The 15,479-nt window shown below is 41.0% G+C and overlaps 2 protein-coding genes across 3 annotated transcripts; both read left to right on the top strand.

Moving 5' to 3' along the window:
• The first annotated feature begins 39 nt into the window (after positions 1–39).
• On the top strand, positions 40–1,763 carry mif (macrophage migration inhibitory factor). Its single transcript, XM_018679919.2, has 3 exons — positions 40–262; positions 1,139–1,311; positions 1,482–1,763. The coding sequence occupies exons 1-3, from the start codon at positions 155–157 to the stop codon at positions 1,546–1,548; spliced, it is 348 nt and encodes a 115-aa protein (XP_018535435.1). The 5' UTR covers positions 40–154; the 3' UTR covers positions 1,549–1,763.
• A 1,305-nt stretch (positions 1,764–3,068) lies between these two features.
• LOC108885535 (zinc finger protein 30) lies at positions 3,069–13,112 on the top strand. 2 transcript variants are annotated; one of them, XM_051072398.1, is made up of 8 exons: positions 3,069–3,308; positions 4,003–4,419; positions 4,933–5,060; positions 5,417–5,477; positions 6,124–9,985; positions 10,279–10,397; positions 10,564–10,681; positions 10,789–13,112. In XM_051072398.1, exons 5-8 carry the CDS (start codon positions 9,565–9,567, stop codon positions 11,781–11,783), a joined length of 1,653 nt encoding a protein of 550 aa, XP_050928355.1. In that variant the 5' UTR covers positions 3,069–3,308; positions 4,003–4,419; positions 4,933–5,060; positions 5,417–5,477; positions 6,124–9,564; the 3' UTR covers positions 11,784–13,112. The 2 variants fall into 2 exon arrangements, with proteins under 2 accessions (XP_050928355.1, XP_018535432.1); XM_018679916.2 differs by lacking the exons at positions 10,279–10,397; positions 10,564–10,681; positions 10,789–13,112 and having other exon boundaries at positions 3,070–3,308; positions 6,124–8,760.
• Positions 13,113–15,479: the final 2,367 nt, after the last annotated feature.

Below are 15,479 nucleotides of genomic sequence, written 5' to 3'. Positions count from 1 at the left end.
GTTGATGGGGGCGCTGTGGTCATCTTGTCACACGGTTGCACAGTGTCTAAAAGAAGAAGACAAGTCTCCAGTCTGCACTTCCGTCTGTGTGAGCAAGACTCCCAGCATCTTCGGCGTGTGACCGGGAGAAAGCGTGTATCAAAAAGGAGTAATCATGCCGATGTTTGTGGTGACCACTAACGTGGCCAAGAGTGATGTGCCCGCGGCCTTGCTGTCTGAGGCCACGGAGGAGCTGGCCAAAGCTATGGGCAAACCTGCACAGGTAGGCCGGGGTCGCGCTCAGTCCTGCAGAATCTGTCAAAACGAAAACGACTTCCGTCTTATTTCTTCTCATCGCGGAACATCGTGATAGATTTAGCTCTGCTGAATGCGACACGACCAGCTACTGAACACCGATCTCCGTTTAACTGCAGATAAAAATAGACATGTCTCTTTATTGAATGAATAAGGCTGGAGTCATGTTCGGTTATGCAAACACAGTCTTGACTGTTATTTGGAGAGAGTTTGTCTGGGTTGATGATTGATCAGGCCACTGAACCCACAGGTTAAAATCTATCAGGTCATACAAACGGATACTGATACATAAAAATACTACATCACTGATGGCCACTCTCAGTGTGTATGCAGTTCAGGCCTCACGTTCTCACATCACACTTGCGCGAGGCGTCTATCGGTTCAAAATTAATAAAGTTCAACTTCACACCTAGGCCTAGCTGTACCTTAATAATAGTCAAACGATAATTACCACTGAAGATATTATTTATTGGAAGCTGGGGATATCAACAAGCAGATGAGATTCTGTAATGACATGGTGGTTTTGAGACTAAACATCTTTAAATTTTATTGTTTTTAGGTTAGAAATGTTAAAATTATGCTGAAAGTTAAAAAGTCACAATAATGAAAATAATAAAACAAACAATCTTAAAATGATTTTTAAAATTTGCAGCTATCTTTTTTTGGTGATTTGTCAAAAATTTCTTCAGGGTGTGGTGTAGTGTGGGAATTGGGGATTTAGGACTTCACTACTTGGAGGTATTCTTATGCCTGCCTTTATAATGCTGAAACTAATGTTACATTCAACCTCAGAAACAGCTACGATCCTGACATCGCATTTGTGTTTCTGTCTTTTGTGTTCCAGTATATAGCTGTGCACATCAACCCTGACCAAATGATGATGTTTGGAGGAAAGGGAGACCCCTGTGCACTCTGCTCTCTCCACAGCATCGGCAAGATCAGCGGTGCTCACAACAAGCAGTACTCCAAACTCCTGTGTGGACTCCTCAACAAACACCTGGGCATCTCTCCTGACAGGTAGCAAACACACACACATGTGGACCAGTGCATTCACCACACACACTTTGATGAGTGAAGGCAGCATGGTAACAGAAACACAGAGATTCTTGACTCTCCTGTATCTTGCATACCTTGCTCACTGTTAATGTCCAATCTCATTAACCTATTTCTCTTTGGGTCTATTTCAGGATTTATATTAACTTTGTAGACATGGATGCAGCCAACGTGGCCTGGAACAACACTACCTTTGGCTGAGATGGAGGTCAACACGCTGAAATAGAAAATCATTCCGGTATATTGCTACATGTGTGAACATAGTTAACAGTGACAGAATGAAGAAGCAAACACCTGGTAATCCACTGGCCAATTGACTGTACGACTGTCTTAAAATGCACTTAACTGGACCCTTTAGCTTTGCACTGATCCTTTTCCCTTTGAAATGCAATAAAGCAAACCTTGTAGACCATAAATTAATCTCTTTTCCTTGATTCTCTTGAACCTGACAGATATGTTTCACACCTTTAATGACATGTCACCTCTCAGAGCATAGTGCAGGTGAAAACTAGCAACGTTTCCTTGACAGCACCCATGAGTTTGGTTTTTAAATTGGAAGCAGTGAGAAAATGACAGGTCAGTGAGTGGTGTATTCAACCTCTCAGCTGAAGGAGAGAGTCATGAAAATGTCTGAGTGTCGATTATTTCATTTATCTTTCATGTTATGTGTTTTAGTTAATATTCTCGTATTGTGCAGCTTATTTGTGTATGGTAAGTTATTACAGTAAGTTATTAGTAGTTGCTTTAGAGATGGAATAATAACCAAAATATGACAATATGCTGAAGAAAACAAATTTTATTTAGTTTTTACAAGACAATGAACATAATGTTCCAACAACACTTGTAATAGACACATAGCTGAAGATGAAGAAAGAAAGGATGGGTTGGGAAAAAGAGATAAGATGTTATATTCAACCTTTTCAGAGTATATATAAAATAAATAGTCTATCTACCTTTGTCTACTTTTGTTTGTTTTAGGGTGTAGGGACTGTATAAAGTGTGTTGGCATTTCTAGCAATGATATGTATGTGAGGCATTAACAAAGCTACACTTCTCAATCTAATTGCTTTAATCAAAGAATACAGAGTGAATCACTGACTTCTCATCTGTAAATAAACATTTAAAGTAAACATTTTAATTCTAGTTTATGAACAACAAACGGTTGGACACATCAGATATGCAAACAAATGGTAATCCTGTAATCCAGTTTTCACCTTGACACATTTAGCTTTCCACTTGTCCCAGGTCATAATATCTTCATTACAGATTAGTAATACAGATTCTAGAGAGGAATTAAACATAATATCATTGTTCCCCCGATGTTCCTGCCTACCTGTACCTCTCTCCACTCTTGCATTTAACTTCTCGTTAAAACATATAAGGGCCTCTTTATATACTGTCTATAATCAGGACCTGACAGAAATACAACTGACCTTTCAGACCATGTCTGGCCAGTTACAAAAAGCCACGTTTGCTCAAATGGATGTCCTTGCTGTGTGTTGCCTGTGATTTCGTACCAGATTGGTTGTTATGGCAACCCGACTGGGTAACAAACAAATAGGCAGCGCCTGCGCAAAGGAAAATCTCTTCCTCCTCCACCTTTTAATGCAACCATATTTTATTCTTGTTTTATTTAATTTTTAATATTGAACGATAAAACATGGGATACGTTGTAGCTTGCAGTACAGAAAAAATGTTACTAGTCAACGAAAGATGACGTCCTGATGACGCGACTTTTCGCTCCTTCCTAAGCAGCCAGAGTAAAAATGGCGGATGGGCGGCCTATCGTGTGATTGTAAAACATTTGCTAATGAATAAGAAACAAACACAGCTGATTTAATGTTTAGGTGTCAGATGTGGAGAAGTCGGTTTGCTGTTCGTGTAACAATTTTCTGCGTTTCAGACAAAGTTGCGGACCATTAACCATCGCAGAACAAGTACAGCAGTCCTTGTGCAAAACGGTCAGTAACATTACCAGTTGCCCGCCATGTGTAACGTATCTTAAGTGTTGAGCTTGTAACTTTTGCAGTTTTTGACAATACAGTGGCTCTCGATATTTAAAATGACAGCGTTTGTGCGTAGCAGTAACTTTTTTTGCTTTGTTGTTCTAAAGTCGAGAGCGAAATGTTGTTATTAATAAACACAGCTAACGTTAGGTAGGCTTAGGAAAATTAGTGATAAAGGAAAACATGATTCATGCAATCTGCGTTTTATTCTTAACCAGTCGACTAGCAATACCGAGTACGGTCATCCCTGGTTTTGCTAATTGTATGCAGATATTATTGTCATATCTAAACATGAATTCAAAATGGTTTTCCCTAATGGCAGGATGGCATTGTTTGGATCCAAACTATCTTAGTATAAGTTAAGTGACTGGTGAATTGCCCATTATGTGTGTTCGCTGGTTCCCCCTTCAGATAAAACAGATTAGCATAGCATATGAATAATTTATATGAAACAGTACCACCTCTATACTTGCAGGCTAGGAGGCAGTTATGTGGATGAATGGGAAGAGAGCATATCCCTCACCTAATTGACCAGGGATTATAGCCATGTCTCAGCATGTCTCATATACCCTACTGCAGTGAGCTTGTTGAAAGAATAATGTGCCGTTTTGCAGCTAGCCCTAATCTGATCTCTTGTCTATCTGTTTAGGGGGTAAGTGATAAGGGAGAGGACCAGTACAGCATCACACAAGACCTTCCGATCACAGGCACCTGTAAACTGTTGAGCAGCCATCTTCAAAGATGACTGACTATATGACAAGAGGGTTCAGGGCCCAGCTGACCACTGCAATGGACTCAGTCCTGAGGAAAGCTGTGATTGAAATAATGCAGATCTTTGAGAACAGCCTACATGACCATCAAATGGAGCTGGCACAGAAAGGAGAAGAGGTTGCTCATCTTAAGATAAAGTTACAGGCAGCGGAGATCAAGCTGAGTGAACATGAGCGTGGAGGTGACAGAGCAGTGGAGGTCAATATAACTCCAGTGAATGAAACTCAAATAGAATCTGAAGTTGTTCTGAACCCCTCTGGACAAAGTTCTGATGTTCCTGAGATTGACTTTGAAGGTATGGTGTTAAAATGAGGTTAAGTATTTGACAATCTATTCTACTATGCTAATATTCTACTGTGAAAGATACTGCTGTCTGACTTGACTGTGTTCCAGATCATATTAGGATTCACTCTTGTGTTTTCATGTTTTATTTTTTCTTAAATACTGAGTCATTATGGATGTAAATAGAGTTTTTTGACACTAACAAACACACACCTAAAACATCATTGGTATGTGGCCAATTGTTTTTAGAAGGTGCATAATAACTCAAATGGAGAACATCTGTGTTTAATCAAGTTGTGACAAGTAGTTTTAGTCAAATTATAACTGTGTCCTGAAGGTTCAAGTAAATTTTCCATGGCACTGAATGCTTGATGATGAACTAGTATCAATTATGTGTTCATGTGAGGGTAGCAAAGAAAAGCATTTTCAAGTGTGTGCATGTACATTTCTTACTACAACACTGATCAAAATGAATCACAGATTTACATGTGGCTTGATCATGTTTTTTTCTTTGTGTAATGGTTAGTGCCTGATGACTGGTGTGCTCCCCTGGGCTGTGAACCTGTGACCAAGCAAGAAGATGGTGTGTGTCCCAGTGTAAGACTGCGCAGACTGTCGATTCCTCTGTGGCCTCTTCCAATCATCAAGCAGGAGGTGAGTAACTGAAGGTGAAATCTGGATGTTGTAGTGTTACAATTTAGCATCATAAACTACTGATAACTCATGTCGATTGAGGAAGCAGGTTAAAAACATTTGTCAGCACAGGGATACAAATGGTGAGAGGTGAGCAGTGATGTGCACAGTATTGTGATATGAGTAACAGTTTTAGCAAGAGTGGTAATTTTTGCATTTTATTTTGACTGAAAAAAATATAAAAACAACAATGATGTGATATTTGCAAACAAGCATGTTACCTTATGTCTGGAGACGGCTTTGTGTATACCTGTTTTTTCTTTCTTGCTTTGCATTGGCAATCATTAGAGATATAACCGATAATGTTTGTGTTTTAGGCGGCTATCTGTGACATTGATTCCCACCAGCAAACAAAGGGTGTCAGGAGATGGAGGAGAGGTGGGTTTTGTTCATAACTAATTCTTTCATTCGTCATTTTGAGCTGTAAATATTTTATATTCTCAGAGTGAAGATTATAATTGCTGTTTTCACACATAACTGTGTTATGATCTCCAAGGCTTCCTTTGTAATTAGAATGCTGTCTTTGTCATGTTGTCAGGTTAAAGCCAAAGTTGAACGTACTGTAATTCGTGTTCAGGGTTGTCTGTGGATTATCTTGAGTGCAGGTTGTGATATACTTGCTTTTTTTTTTTTTTTTACCAGGGTAAAACTTGCTTGTGTACTTTGTGTGTGTGCCTGGAGGGTTAAAAGGGGTTTATATATATTAGATGTCAGTTCTGGGCTCAAATAATGCTAGGCTGATGTCAAAATATCTCCCTTAAGAACTTTTGGTTTAATAGGATTTGCATAGCGTAACATAGCTAAATATTGGTGACACTTGAGGTAACTGTATTTTTAATGTTGAGATTACGAAAAGAGCAGCAGCAACAACCTGTTGGTTTCACTTAACTTGAACATACCATTATTGTTGTCATGATTTGGTCAGTGTCTGTAACTATTTTAAAATGACTCAATATTAAATCAGTCACCTATGCTTTTTCATTGGGTCACAGTTTAATTTTTTTGTAATGTTTTTCTGTCACAGGTTCTGCATTAAATGAGAGGCACAAACACACTCAAAAAAAAATCTTACGATCTCGACGTAATCCAGTAAGAAACGACATGCAAAAATTGCTCCAAGACATCAAACAGGAATATTCTGACCAAACAGTCAGTCTAGGTATTAGAAGAAGAAGGGGAAATTTAACAGGAAAAGAGCAAGAAAATACAGTGAAGAGCAGAAGAAAGGAAAGAAAAGTTGCAGTAGCTAAGTCTGCAGAACAGGAGACAGCAGAGAATAACAGTGAGAAGAAGTATACCTGCAAGTTCTGTAAGAAGGTATTTGACACAATGTTTGGCCGAAGCGTTCACATACGATCACACAAGCGATGCAGAGGTTGCAAAAAAGAGTTCCCTTTCCCAAGTTCTCTCAGGTGTCACAAATCATCTTGTGTAAAACTTAAGAGATTGTTGGCAAAGGAAGCACCATGCAGTAACCCTCCAAAAGCTGAGCCCTGTGGTGATGAAAACCAGACTCTACCGAGCAAGAAACAGGTGATCATTAAGAAGGAGAATTCACCTTCTCCTCGCAGTGAATGCCCTGTTCAGAAAGATGGATCCACCAAAAAGTACCCCTGTCCATTCTGCAGCAAGACATTTCGCTTGCGCTGCAGTATGAAGGACCATGTGCGTCTTCACACCGGCGAAAAACCGTTTCTTTGCAGCATGTGCCCAAAGAAATTCCGCCTTAATCAGTTACTCAAAAATCACACACTGAGAATGCACAACAACCAAATAGATTCCAGTGAGACAAATGGAGACCTCGCATGGACCAAGCCTTTAGAGGACACTGAAGATAATCGACAGCATCTGAATTCTCCCAGGAAAGGCAGACGTAACAAAGTTCAGAGAGGTTGCAGTCCGGACAGGAAGCGGAGTGAGAGATGGCAAACAATGGGCATACGATGCTCTAACGGTTTCAGCTGTTTATGGTGTCATAAGGTCACAAGCAATAAACGCCTGTTGATCGAACACTATCGCATCCACACAGGAGAGAGGCCTATCAAATGTAACAAGTGTTCTGCAAAGTTTCGTACTTGTCAACAGCTTTACTTGCACAAAAAAAAATGCCATTATCCTGTGACGGTGATCCATTGTGACAAGTGTGAGAAGGAATTCCAATCACAAGCAAAGTATGATAAGCATGTGTCAGATTGTAGGAAGGACTGGCCTCTGGTCTGCAAAGATTGTGGAAAAGGCTACTTGACTGAAGGTCACCTCAGGAACCACATGGAGCGTTATCACAACTAGGCCAGTATACAGTTAGCATCACCCATCTGTGGACATTGAAACACTGGATATTGTCATTTATGTTCTTACAGATTGATGTTGGGATTTTCTCTGCATTCAACATTTTTCAGGTGGTTTAAGTTAAGCTTTGTATTTGTTTTTATTATTTTAAGTTAATTACATAATTCATAACAGTATTCCCAGCTCTGTCAGATATTACAACAATAGCCTACTGCACAGTAAAACCAGTAATAAAAAATCTTGTGCCATTATGGATATCTCCAAATGGCAAGTCAGCAAGATATGATTTTGATGGCAAATTGTCCAAATACATGTAGCACTGTGGAAAATGGATTACCACAGACTGAATGCTGCAGATCTTTTGATACCGATTTATGTTGTTTAACCTCACACTTACTGTGTCGTTTCAGTCTTAAGTAAGACCCCAGAGGTAAAACCTCAGTGTCTGCGTCCATGTCTGGAGAGGACCAGTCCACTACCAAGTACTCTTGTTCTATCATCATCATTTGTTACTTGTTTTAAAGATTAAGCCAGATTTTTATTTAACAACACTATGGAAAGGTTCACCAACAATGTCAAATACAGTTTGTACAGCGGTGGGTGATGGATAGAACCTATCACAGTAAATGTAATTTAAATTCTGATAAGGATACATAATTCTATCAAGAAATTTGATTAAGAAAGAAGTTATAGAAAAAGTAACGGGATGGAAATAAGTTTTTTGCTGATTCAGTGAACATCTGTCAAAGCAAGGCACTTTATCAAATTGATGCAAACCTCATGGAAAACCAATATTGCCTTAAAAAGACCTGCTTTTTGACATCTTTATTGGCTGCTTTGGCTGTATTTACAGAGTATAAATGTTCAGTTATCTGTACTGTTCTCCTTAATCACAGGTTACAGTGTTTGGTATAAAGTATACAAGTTATTGCAGAATTTGAGAAACTGCATTACTCAAACATTCTGTCTGATCATCCCAGACTGTCTGGTGTTTGTGCTTGGTGGTGGACCCAGCTTTGTGATGACAGCTGTATTGCTTTGACCAAATGTACCTTGTTCTTGTTGTTTGACAGGTATCAGACGAATATGACATTGTTGAGGATTTAAATTTAGGTTGTTATTTCCTCTGATGCTTGAGTTTGGAAACAAGCCAGAACAAAAGTAGACATAATTTACTTTTTAACAGTTCCAAAATTTGATTTCTTTTTTCTTATTGTTTTTCATTGATCCAGTTGTTGTACTAACCAGTAGTAGTAGTAGTTATCGTCATCTAACAAGCCTATTCTATTTTTCATTAATAAAAGGGGTTATAATAGTGTTGCTAGTTTCAGACATTGTCAACATTACCCCAATAAAACCACACTCTTGCGTATTTTTGAGTAATAATGAGTGAGTTTTTTCTCCAGTTTTAGTAGTATGCATTTTACAGCAAGTAATTGTGCAGTACAGCCTCGTTATTGAAGATTTAATAGATTATACCTGGGGCTGTATCTATATAATGTTATACATTTATTTTGGATCCTTTGTATTTTTTTAATCTGGAGTCTGGATCCTTCAGCTTCCTTATCGCGAGACTTAAAACACGATCACGTCACAGACTCCAACAACCTGCTAGCTGGATGGCGAGTCAACGCATCTTTGATTGTGAAGTGTTTTCATGGATTTGGTGCTAACTTAAGAAAATATTTAGCCACCGAGTTTCAGGAGCCGTTGTCGTCCCGCGTCTCCAGCTGTTTCCATGGCATTTACACGGTTAACGTGAATACTAGCTTAAACAGACCAGAGCTGGCTACGCTTCGTTGGGTCCCTTGTTTACACGTTAGCTAGAGGTAATGTTAGCAGCTAGCATACAGCAAAACACTGACTTCATTACTCATTTACCACTGTTTTTTTTAAAGCTAGCCAGAAGTTGACTAGGTTTATATGTTTATACTATGCAAACTCACTCTCTGCGTTACACCGCATTGCTTGTCATCTCTGTAAATAGCAGTACCGTTAGCTTACAAAATAAAACAGATTGCATTTACATCGTAGCTTTATTGATATCGCTGGAAACGCCACAAAGGCCGATTATCAAGGGATATTTAAACGCATACAACAGATTTGGTCGTAAAAACAAATTGCTGCGATCAGTGGCGGTTAGAAATGCCGTAGCTACATAGCATGGCAGCATCTCATGGCAGCTCATAGACACCAGGGCAGAGGAGTATACAGTGGTAGTCACATCGTTTCCCAGCTGCCTCTTGAGGCCAGCCACAGAAGAAAACAGCGGTGTGAATCAACCGTAGACATAAAAATAACATCTCCGAAACAAAGGACAATGGAGTCTGTGAGGAGTGCTTTCCACGCTCAGCTGGCCACCGTCATGGACTCGCTGCTGGCAGCCGCTGTGTGCGAGATCGCCAAGATCTTTGAGAGCAGCCTGTGTGAACAGCAGGCGGAGCTGGTGCAGAAAACAGAGGAGGTCTCCATCCTCCGGGGCAAGCTGGAGAAAGTGGAGAGGAGGCAGAAGGCGAGGAGCGGAGGGAGCGAGGAAGGGGAGATGTCATCTGGAGACAGAGAGGGCAGCTTGAGGCAGCAGACCCTGACGGGATCAGGTATTACAGCCGATTTGGTTTTATTCAAGTTAGAAGTAAAGTCCATGGACAGCTCACCATGGTCATTGTCATTTTAGGTCAAAAGAGTAAAACACTTTAAGAAAACTGCACTTAGAAAATGCTCATAGTCTAGGATAATCTTGTATCCTAGACTTTATTTCAAACCCATACATCAGATACATTATCTATCCATTTCCATGCCCTGCTTAACCCCATGTTGCATTAATGTGAACTTGTTTTGTTTTTGTGTAAAACAGTCCCATATACTGACCACCTATATTTTCCACACATAGGACTGAGTGTGGGAAAAGATGTGTCTTCTCATGAAGACCCAGTGGAAAGACTCAGTCAGAGCCTCAGTGGGCTGAAAGAGGAGGTCACAGGCCAAGATGGAGCTTCAGTAAAACATGAGGTCAGACCCTGCCCTGCCTCTCTGTGATTCAGAAGTTGGATGTACAATAAAGTGAAGTAGTTAAGCCTTTATGATTTCTGAATAGCCAGCACAAAGTGACGTTTGGAAGACGCTCTGCTGTTGGCTTTTCTGCATCTCACAGACTTGTTTTACTTATTCTGAACAGCGCGCGGGATCACGGCCTACCGTAGGGTCTGTCGCAGTTCAAGCTGCAGAGGGAAGCCTTGCTGCTGGGGACCAGAGGCAGATAGATACCCTGTCTGCCACACAAGCCAAGGCCAAATGTAAGAGCGAGATAACCTTGAAATTCTTTTGGATGTAAGGGTATTTATTTTAAGTGGTGAGATGAAAGTGTGTAAATGTTCTTCTTTTCCCTCTAATTTGTCTGCAGTGTCTCATTGGGATCAAGGAAGCCGCAGTACAGACCACAGACCCCTCCAGGATCAAGCCTCCACCCCTTTTCTGTCCATCTCCCAGAGTGGACGTTGCTCCCCTAGGCCCGACCCAAGCTTAGCTCAACCAGGGGAGTGGTTACCAGGGTTGGATGCCGCTCGAGGTGGGGTGTCTGGTCTGGAGACTCTGCAGGCAGATGGCACCAGCTGCTCTGGTCCTGCTAGCAGCAGCACCGGCACAGATGCACCCTGTTTCCGACCTGGTTTTGGCTCTGACGAGACCAGCAATGAAGATGACGATAGTTCCTTCCCATTCCTAGACCAGGAGCCTGAGAACCAGAACTCAAATCAGAACTCAGTGCAGGGCCAGGGCCTCGGGCAGAGGGGGGCTCGGCAGGATCAACCCCAAGCACCTTCGGGCGAATCACCATGGAGACCCAGAGACGACAGGGGTGGGAGAGGCCCCATAAATCATACACGGCGGGTCACAACATTTGGCAACAGAGACCCTCTGCGACCACAGTCCAATTCACAGTCGCTCACGCTGCGGCACACAAACACCCTCAGCCACCCTCCAGCTCCTGGCGGAGGGAACGGACGGCCTTACACCTGCCCATACTGTGCCAAGTGTTTTACCTACCCCTCTCATCAGCGCAGACACCTTTTACGCCACACAGGAGTCAGACTGCACCCCTGTCAGTTTTGTGACAAGAGCTTCCTCACTCCCTCTGAGCTTACTGTACACACTCGCACACATACAGGGGAGCGGCCTTTTGGCTGTGCTCAGTGTGGGAAGCGTTTTGCCCGCAGCGGGAACTTGAGAGCCCACCAACGGGATGTTCACATGGGAAAGAGGCCCTTTGCTTGCACAGAGTGTGGGAAGAGATTTGCCCACAGGGGGAACCTGAGGGTGCACAATCACAGAGTCCACCAAGGAGATCCCTACTACATGGAAGATCAGCAGGAGCCTGACATAGGCCCTAATCCCATTTGAAAAGATTTTAAAATGATGGTTCTGCACTTGAATTTTGTTTGCAAAATAAACCCTAGGAACTTTTTTCAGAGCTAACTATTGTGTTCCACCTAAACTTATTTCTGAACTCCTTAAACATTCTGAAAGTATTTAAGTTTTTTAAATTAACCCCCATCATTTTTTTGTTATTACTGAAGTACAAGTAAGTACATTTTTATCTGAGTGTCTTAATTTTATTTTCAATTTTATTTTCAGTGTTGGAAATATGGGTCACTTTAAAAGGGAGAGCTTTGTATTTAACTGTATTGTAAATGTGAATACAAATAAGAAATATTGGCTGTTGTTCTTAAAAAAAAAAAAAAAAAGACATCTTCTCCAGGATGACCCTGACTGAACAAATCTGAGTACCATTTCATTACTTGAGGTGAAAGAACTACAAAATGATGTTTTGATAAAGCCAGTAAAGAAAGTCTAGTTGATATTAGCTTTAGACATGTGGCATGCAGAGGTAGAATAGCACGTCTCTTCTTTCAAAATTGTGCTTATCTACTGCCCATCTCCTCAAAATTGTATTTACACTGTGCTTTAAAATAGAAACATTATTGCAACAAGTACATAACTGTGTTGATCAAGACAACATGTGCTTTTATTTTCCATCCTGTTTTTGCAAAGTGAAATTAAATAATATACTCGTGTACAAGCTATTTGTCCTCCTCAGTCTGAAACATTAATTCATTGTATAGGTACAAAGTAATGTTGATGCACCATTATTTGCCAGACACCAGGGGGCAGTGTGAAAATACAAAAGATTCACAGTAATAGTTTTGGACAGCATTGCAAATAGATTATTGATAGAAGTGTTGCTCTCAGCATGTTTTACCATGTGCCCTACATTTTCAGATTTTCCCCTGATGTATGCACTTGTGTCATAGTACCATTTCTCTAATGGAGTCAGTGTGTAAGCATGTGCTTAGAAGGCAAAATCAAAATGTGAGTGTAAGAATCCTTGCTTAATTTCTCTCCTGCAGTTTGGCTTTTATGGAAGTGTGTGTGAAAGCATGGGTAGTTTCATCAATCACCTTTAACAGTACAATGACATTTTTACATCACTCTGTCTTCCCTTAAATATGGGTTCACATATTTTCAAGTCTGTCGTAAAACAAATACTCACATGCACTCTTGTATGTCAAGTCATCAGTCCTTGCAGTTGTTCATCCTCTCCACATCAGCCCTGAAACATTACTTTCTAATGTAAATCATTGTAAACAGAACAAAAAGCCAAAATGTTTTTGTTGTGTTAAAAAATAAAGTTTAGCTGAAGCTAACGTCTGGCTTCAGCAGCCAAAGTCAGATAGGTCAAGTGGGTAATTATCTACTGAAGTTACTGTGTTTTTAGATTGAAATTCCCTCTTCGTGTTAGTTTCCCTCCTGTGCAGCTCTCAACACTGTGGACACACAAAGAGGGAATTTTGGACTAAAAATGACTACCATCAAAAAATACCCACAAATTTGATTAACTCAGGCTTCTGAATCCTCATATCACCTCCAGCTGAACTTGATAGTGTGTTTTCACACAGAGCAAAGAGTGTGCATCTAGTCCCTGATCACCTGCATACATAAAGGCCTTCATAAATTTGCCATGAGCACGTGGGATGTGTCGAGGTTGATGAGACATGAGTCCCCGTCTCTCACTCGCTCTCTCAGCCTCGATTGCTGAGTGAGGCCCGGCCTGAGCTGTGTGTGTGTGTGTATTCCCCATGCTGCTGAGTCCTTAGTTTGCTCACTGAAAGATTACGCTCAGTGGCTGCCTCCCGTGACCCCCCCCCCCCCAAAGGTCACCTGTGTCTGTCTCTCCCTCTGGGTTTTTTACGCTCAAAAATGAAACCGTTTTAAGAGCGCTCAACCAAAGGCCAACACTGCACTGACTCTTATATAGCACAGAGAGAAAGCCAAGCTTTAACATGGGTGTATATCTCGCTTACAGAGTTGTATATTTATGGATTTATGAGTTAAATGGGGGCTATGTGTGTGTTTGTGTTTGTTACTGAACTACTGTTAATGTGAGAGGATTGGATCCCTGCTGAGTAAAGCTGCCGGCTCTTACAGACGTTTTAGGTGAATGTACTGTGTAAGTGCTGTATTTATGTGCGGATGAAAGCATCGGGTCAGATAGAGACCCAAATCTATATATATGCAGATTTAGGTCTCAGAATAGGTATGTCTTTTTCATAAGCAAGGGTCACGTAGGCTTTGCAGTGTTTTCTGATTGTATACTTGGTTATGTTGTAATCTCCTTTCTGCTCTAAGCAGCTTTTCCCTGGGGGAGAAAGGCAACAAATGAACAGCTGACGAGGCTGGAAGGACTACACACACCTCATGCTTTGCATTTATGTGAGAAAAGCATTGCATAAAGGTAAGATGTATGTAAAAATTATTTTTTTTAACAGTGCACCCTCTCAAAACAATATGCCAGTGATTTACCCATATTTTACCCTCCGGTGCCGGATAAAACCAAACAAAAATATTTGATCCTGCCCTAATGGCTCCACAGTCCAATCCCTCTAATGTTTTGATTTAGTATAAATTCAACCTTTCCGTTTGTTTTCACAGTCAACATGTAATAATAACTATATCACTGTTCGGTAACCATGTCCTTGTCTGTGTTTATCACCGGGTGATAGTGTTATCAGTCTGTTTTCCAGCAGGGATCAGACTATAATGTACTCTTTACCTTTTATGTCGCCATGTTTCAGTTTATTTCTCTTGCCCTGAGGCTGCTGCTTTAATATTCCAGGAAAAAAAACACACTCTCAACCTGCCTTGCCCTCAGCCCAAGGAGTCATTCCATCACCATCCCATAATCCTCGAGGAGTAAAATTATTCCCCTGATACCAAGTTACTACCCCCCGCCCTCCCCTTCCCCATTCATGTCATATAGATGTAAAAAGAGAGGAGGTATTAAGGAGTCAGTCAAATTACACCTCTAGATGTGTGTGTGTGTGTGTGTGTGTGTGTGTGTGTGTGTGTGTGTGTTTATTTTTATGTGCGAGCACCTCTCTGTCATTATCTTTTCCATTTTCAACATGCTTATGTGTGTGTTTTCATGCATGCTATGGTTATGTTTACATGTGTACACTTACTATCTTCCTTGTGTGTGTGTGTGTTTGGGCTATAAGGCGTTTAGCGTTGCCCCCAAGGCTGCTCATAATCTACCCAGTCCCACCGCTCCCTAGGGGTTATGGTTTCATGCGGGTTGCCATTACTGTAGTGAAACCCCACTTGAGGGGATTACAGTGCTGTCTCCCGCTCAAGGCAGTGAGTTGATCCATCGTCTGCCGACTGTATTTAAGCACTCACTTAATGTGCTAATAGTGTTAGACTGGGGAGACGCTGCAGAGCTTTTAACTTTCATCTCTTAAAGCTCTTTGTTGGTAGAAAATGCTGATTTCATGGCTGCCGGGCTTAAATCCATTGGTAATCAGTCACAATCACAAAATATTAAGTAAGGTTCTGGATGTGGATATGATGTGAGAACAAGGGAATATTATTTTTTTTAATCAAAGACACTGATGGAATTGTTTCAGTGTTAATTTGGATGTAGTGTATGTATATGGTGCCAACAGTTGAGTGCAGAGACAGCTCTCTACTCAGGCACTGGGCTTTATGTGTGCTTTATGTTTGTGTGTGTGTGTGTGTGTGTGTGTGTGTGTATGTGTC

Source organism: Lates calcarifer, linkage group LG8 (assembly GCF_001640805.2).
Source record: "Lates calcarifer isolate ASB-BC8 linkage group LG8, TLL_Latcal_v3, whole genome shotgun sequence".
Classification (NCBI taxonomy): Eukaryota; Metazoa; Chordata; class Actinopteri; family Centropomidae; genus Lates; species Lates calcarifer.
This window is presented reverse-complemented; position numbering and strand designations above follow the sequence as displayed.

Coding starts and splice junctions, on each gene's coding strand:
- LOC108885535 (XM_018679916.2), top strand. CDS start 4,095: ATGACTGACTATATGACAAGAGGGTTCAGGGCCCAGCTGACCACTGCA. Junction 5,061..5,416: donor TTCCAATCATCAAGCAGGAG/GTGAGTAACTGA, acceptor TTTGTGTTTTAG/GCGGCTATCTGTGACATTGA. Junction 5,478..6,123: donor TGTCAGGAGATGGAGGAGAG/GTGGGTTTTGTT, acceptor TTTCTGTCACAG/GTTCTGCATTAAATGAGAGG.
- mif (XM_018679919.2), top strand. CDS start 155: ATGCCGATGTTTGTGGTGACCACTAACGTGGCCAAGAGTGATGTGCCC. Junction 263..1,138: donor CTATGGGCAAACCTGCACAG/GTAGGCCGGGGT, acceptor TTTGTGTTCCAG/TATATAGCTGTGCACATCAA. Junction 1,312..1,481: donor CTGGGCATCTCTCCTGACAG/GTAGCAAACACA, acceptor GGTCTATTTCAG/GATTTATATTAACTTTGTAG.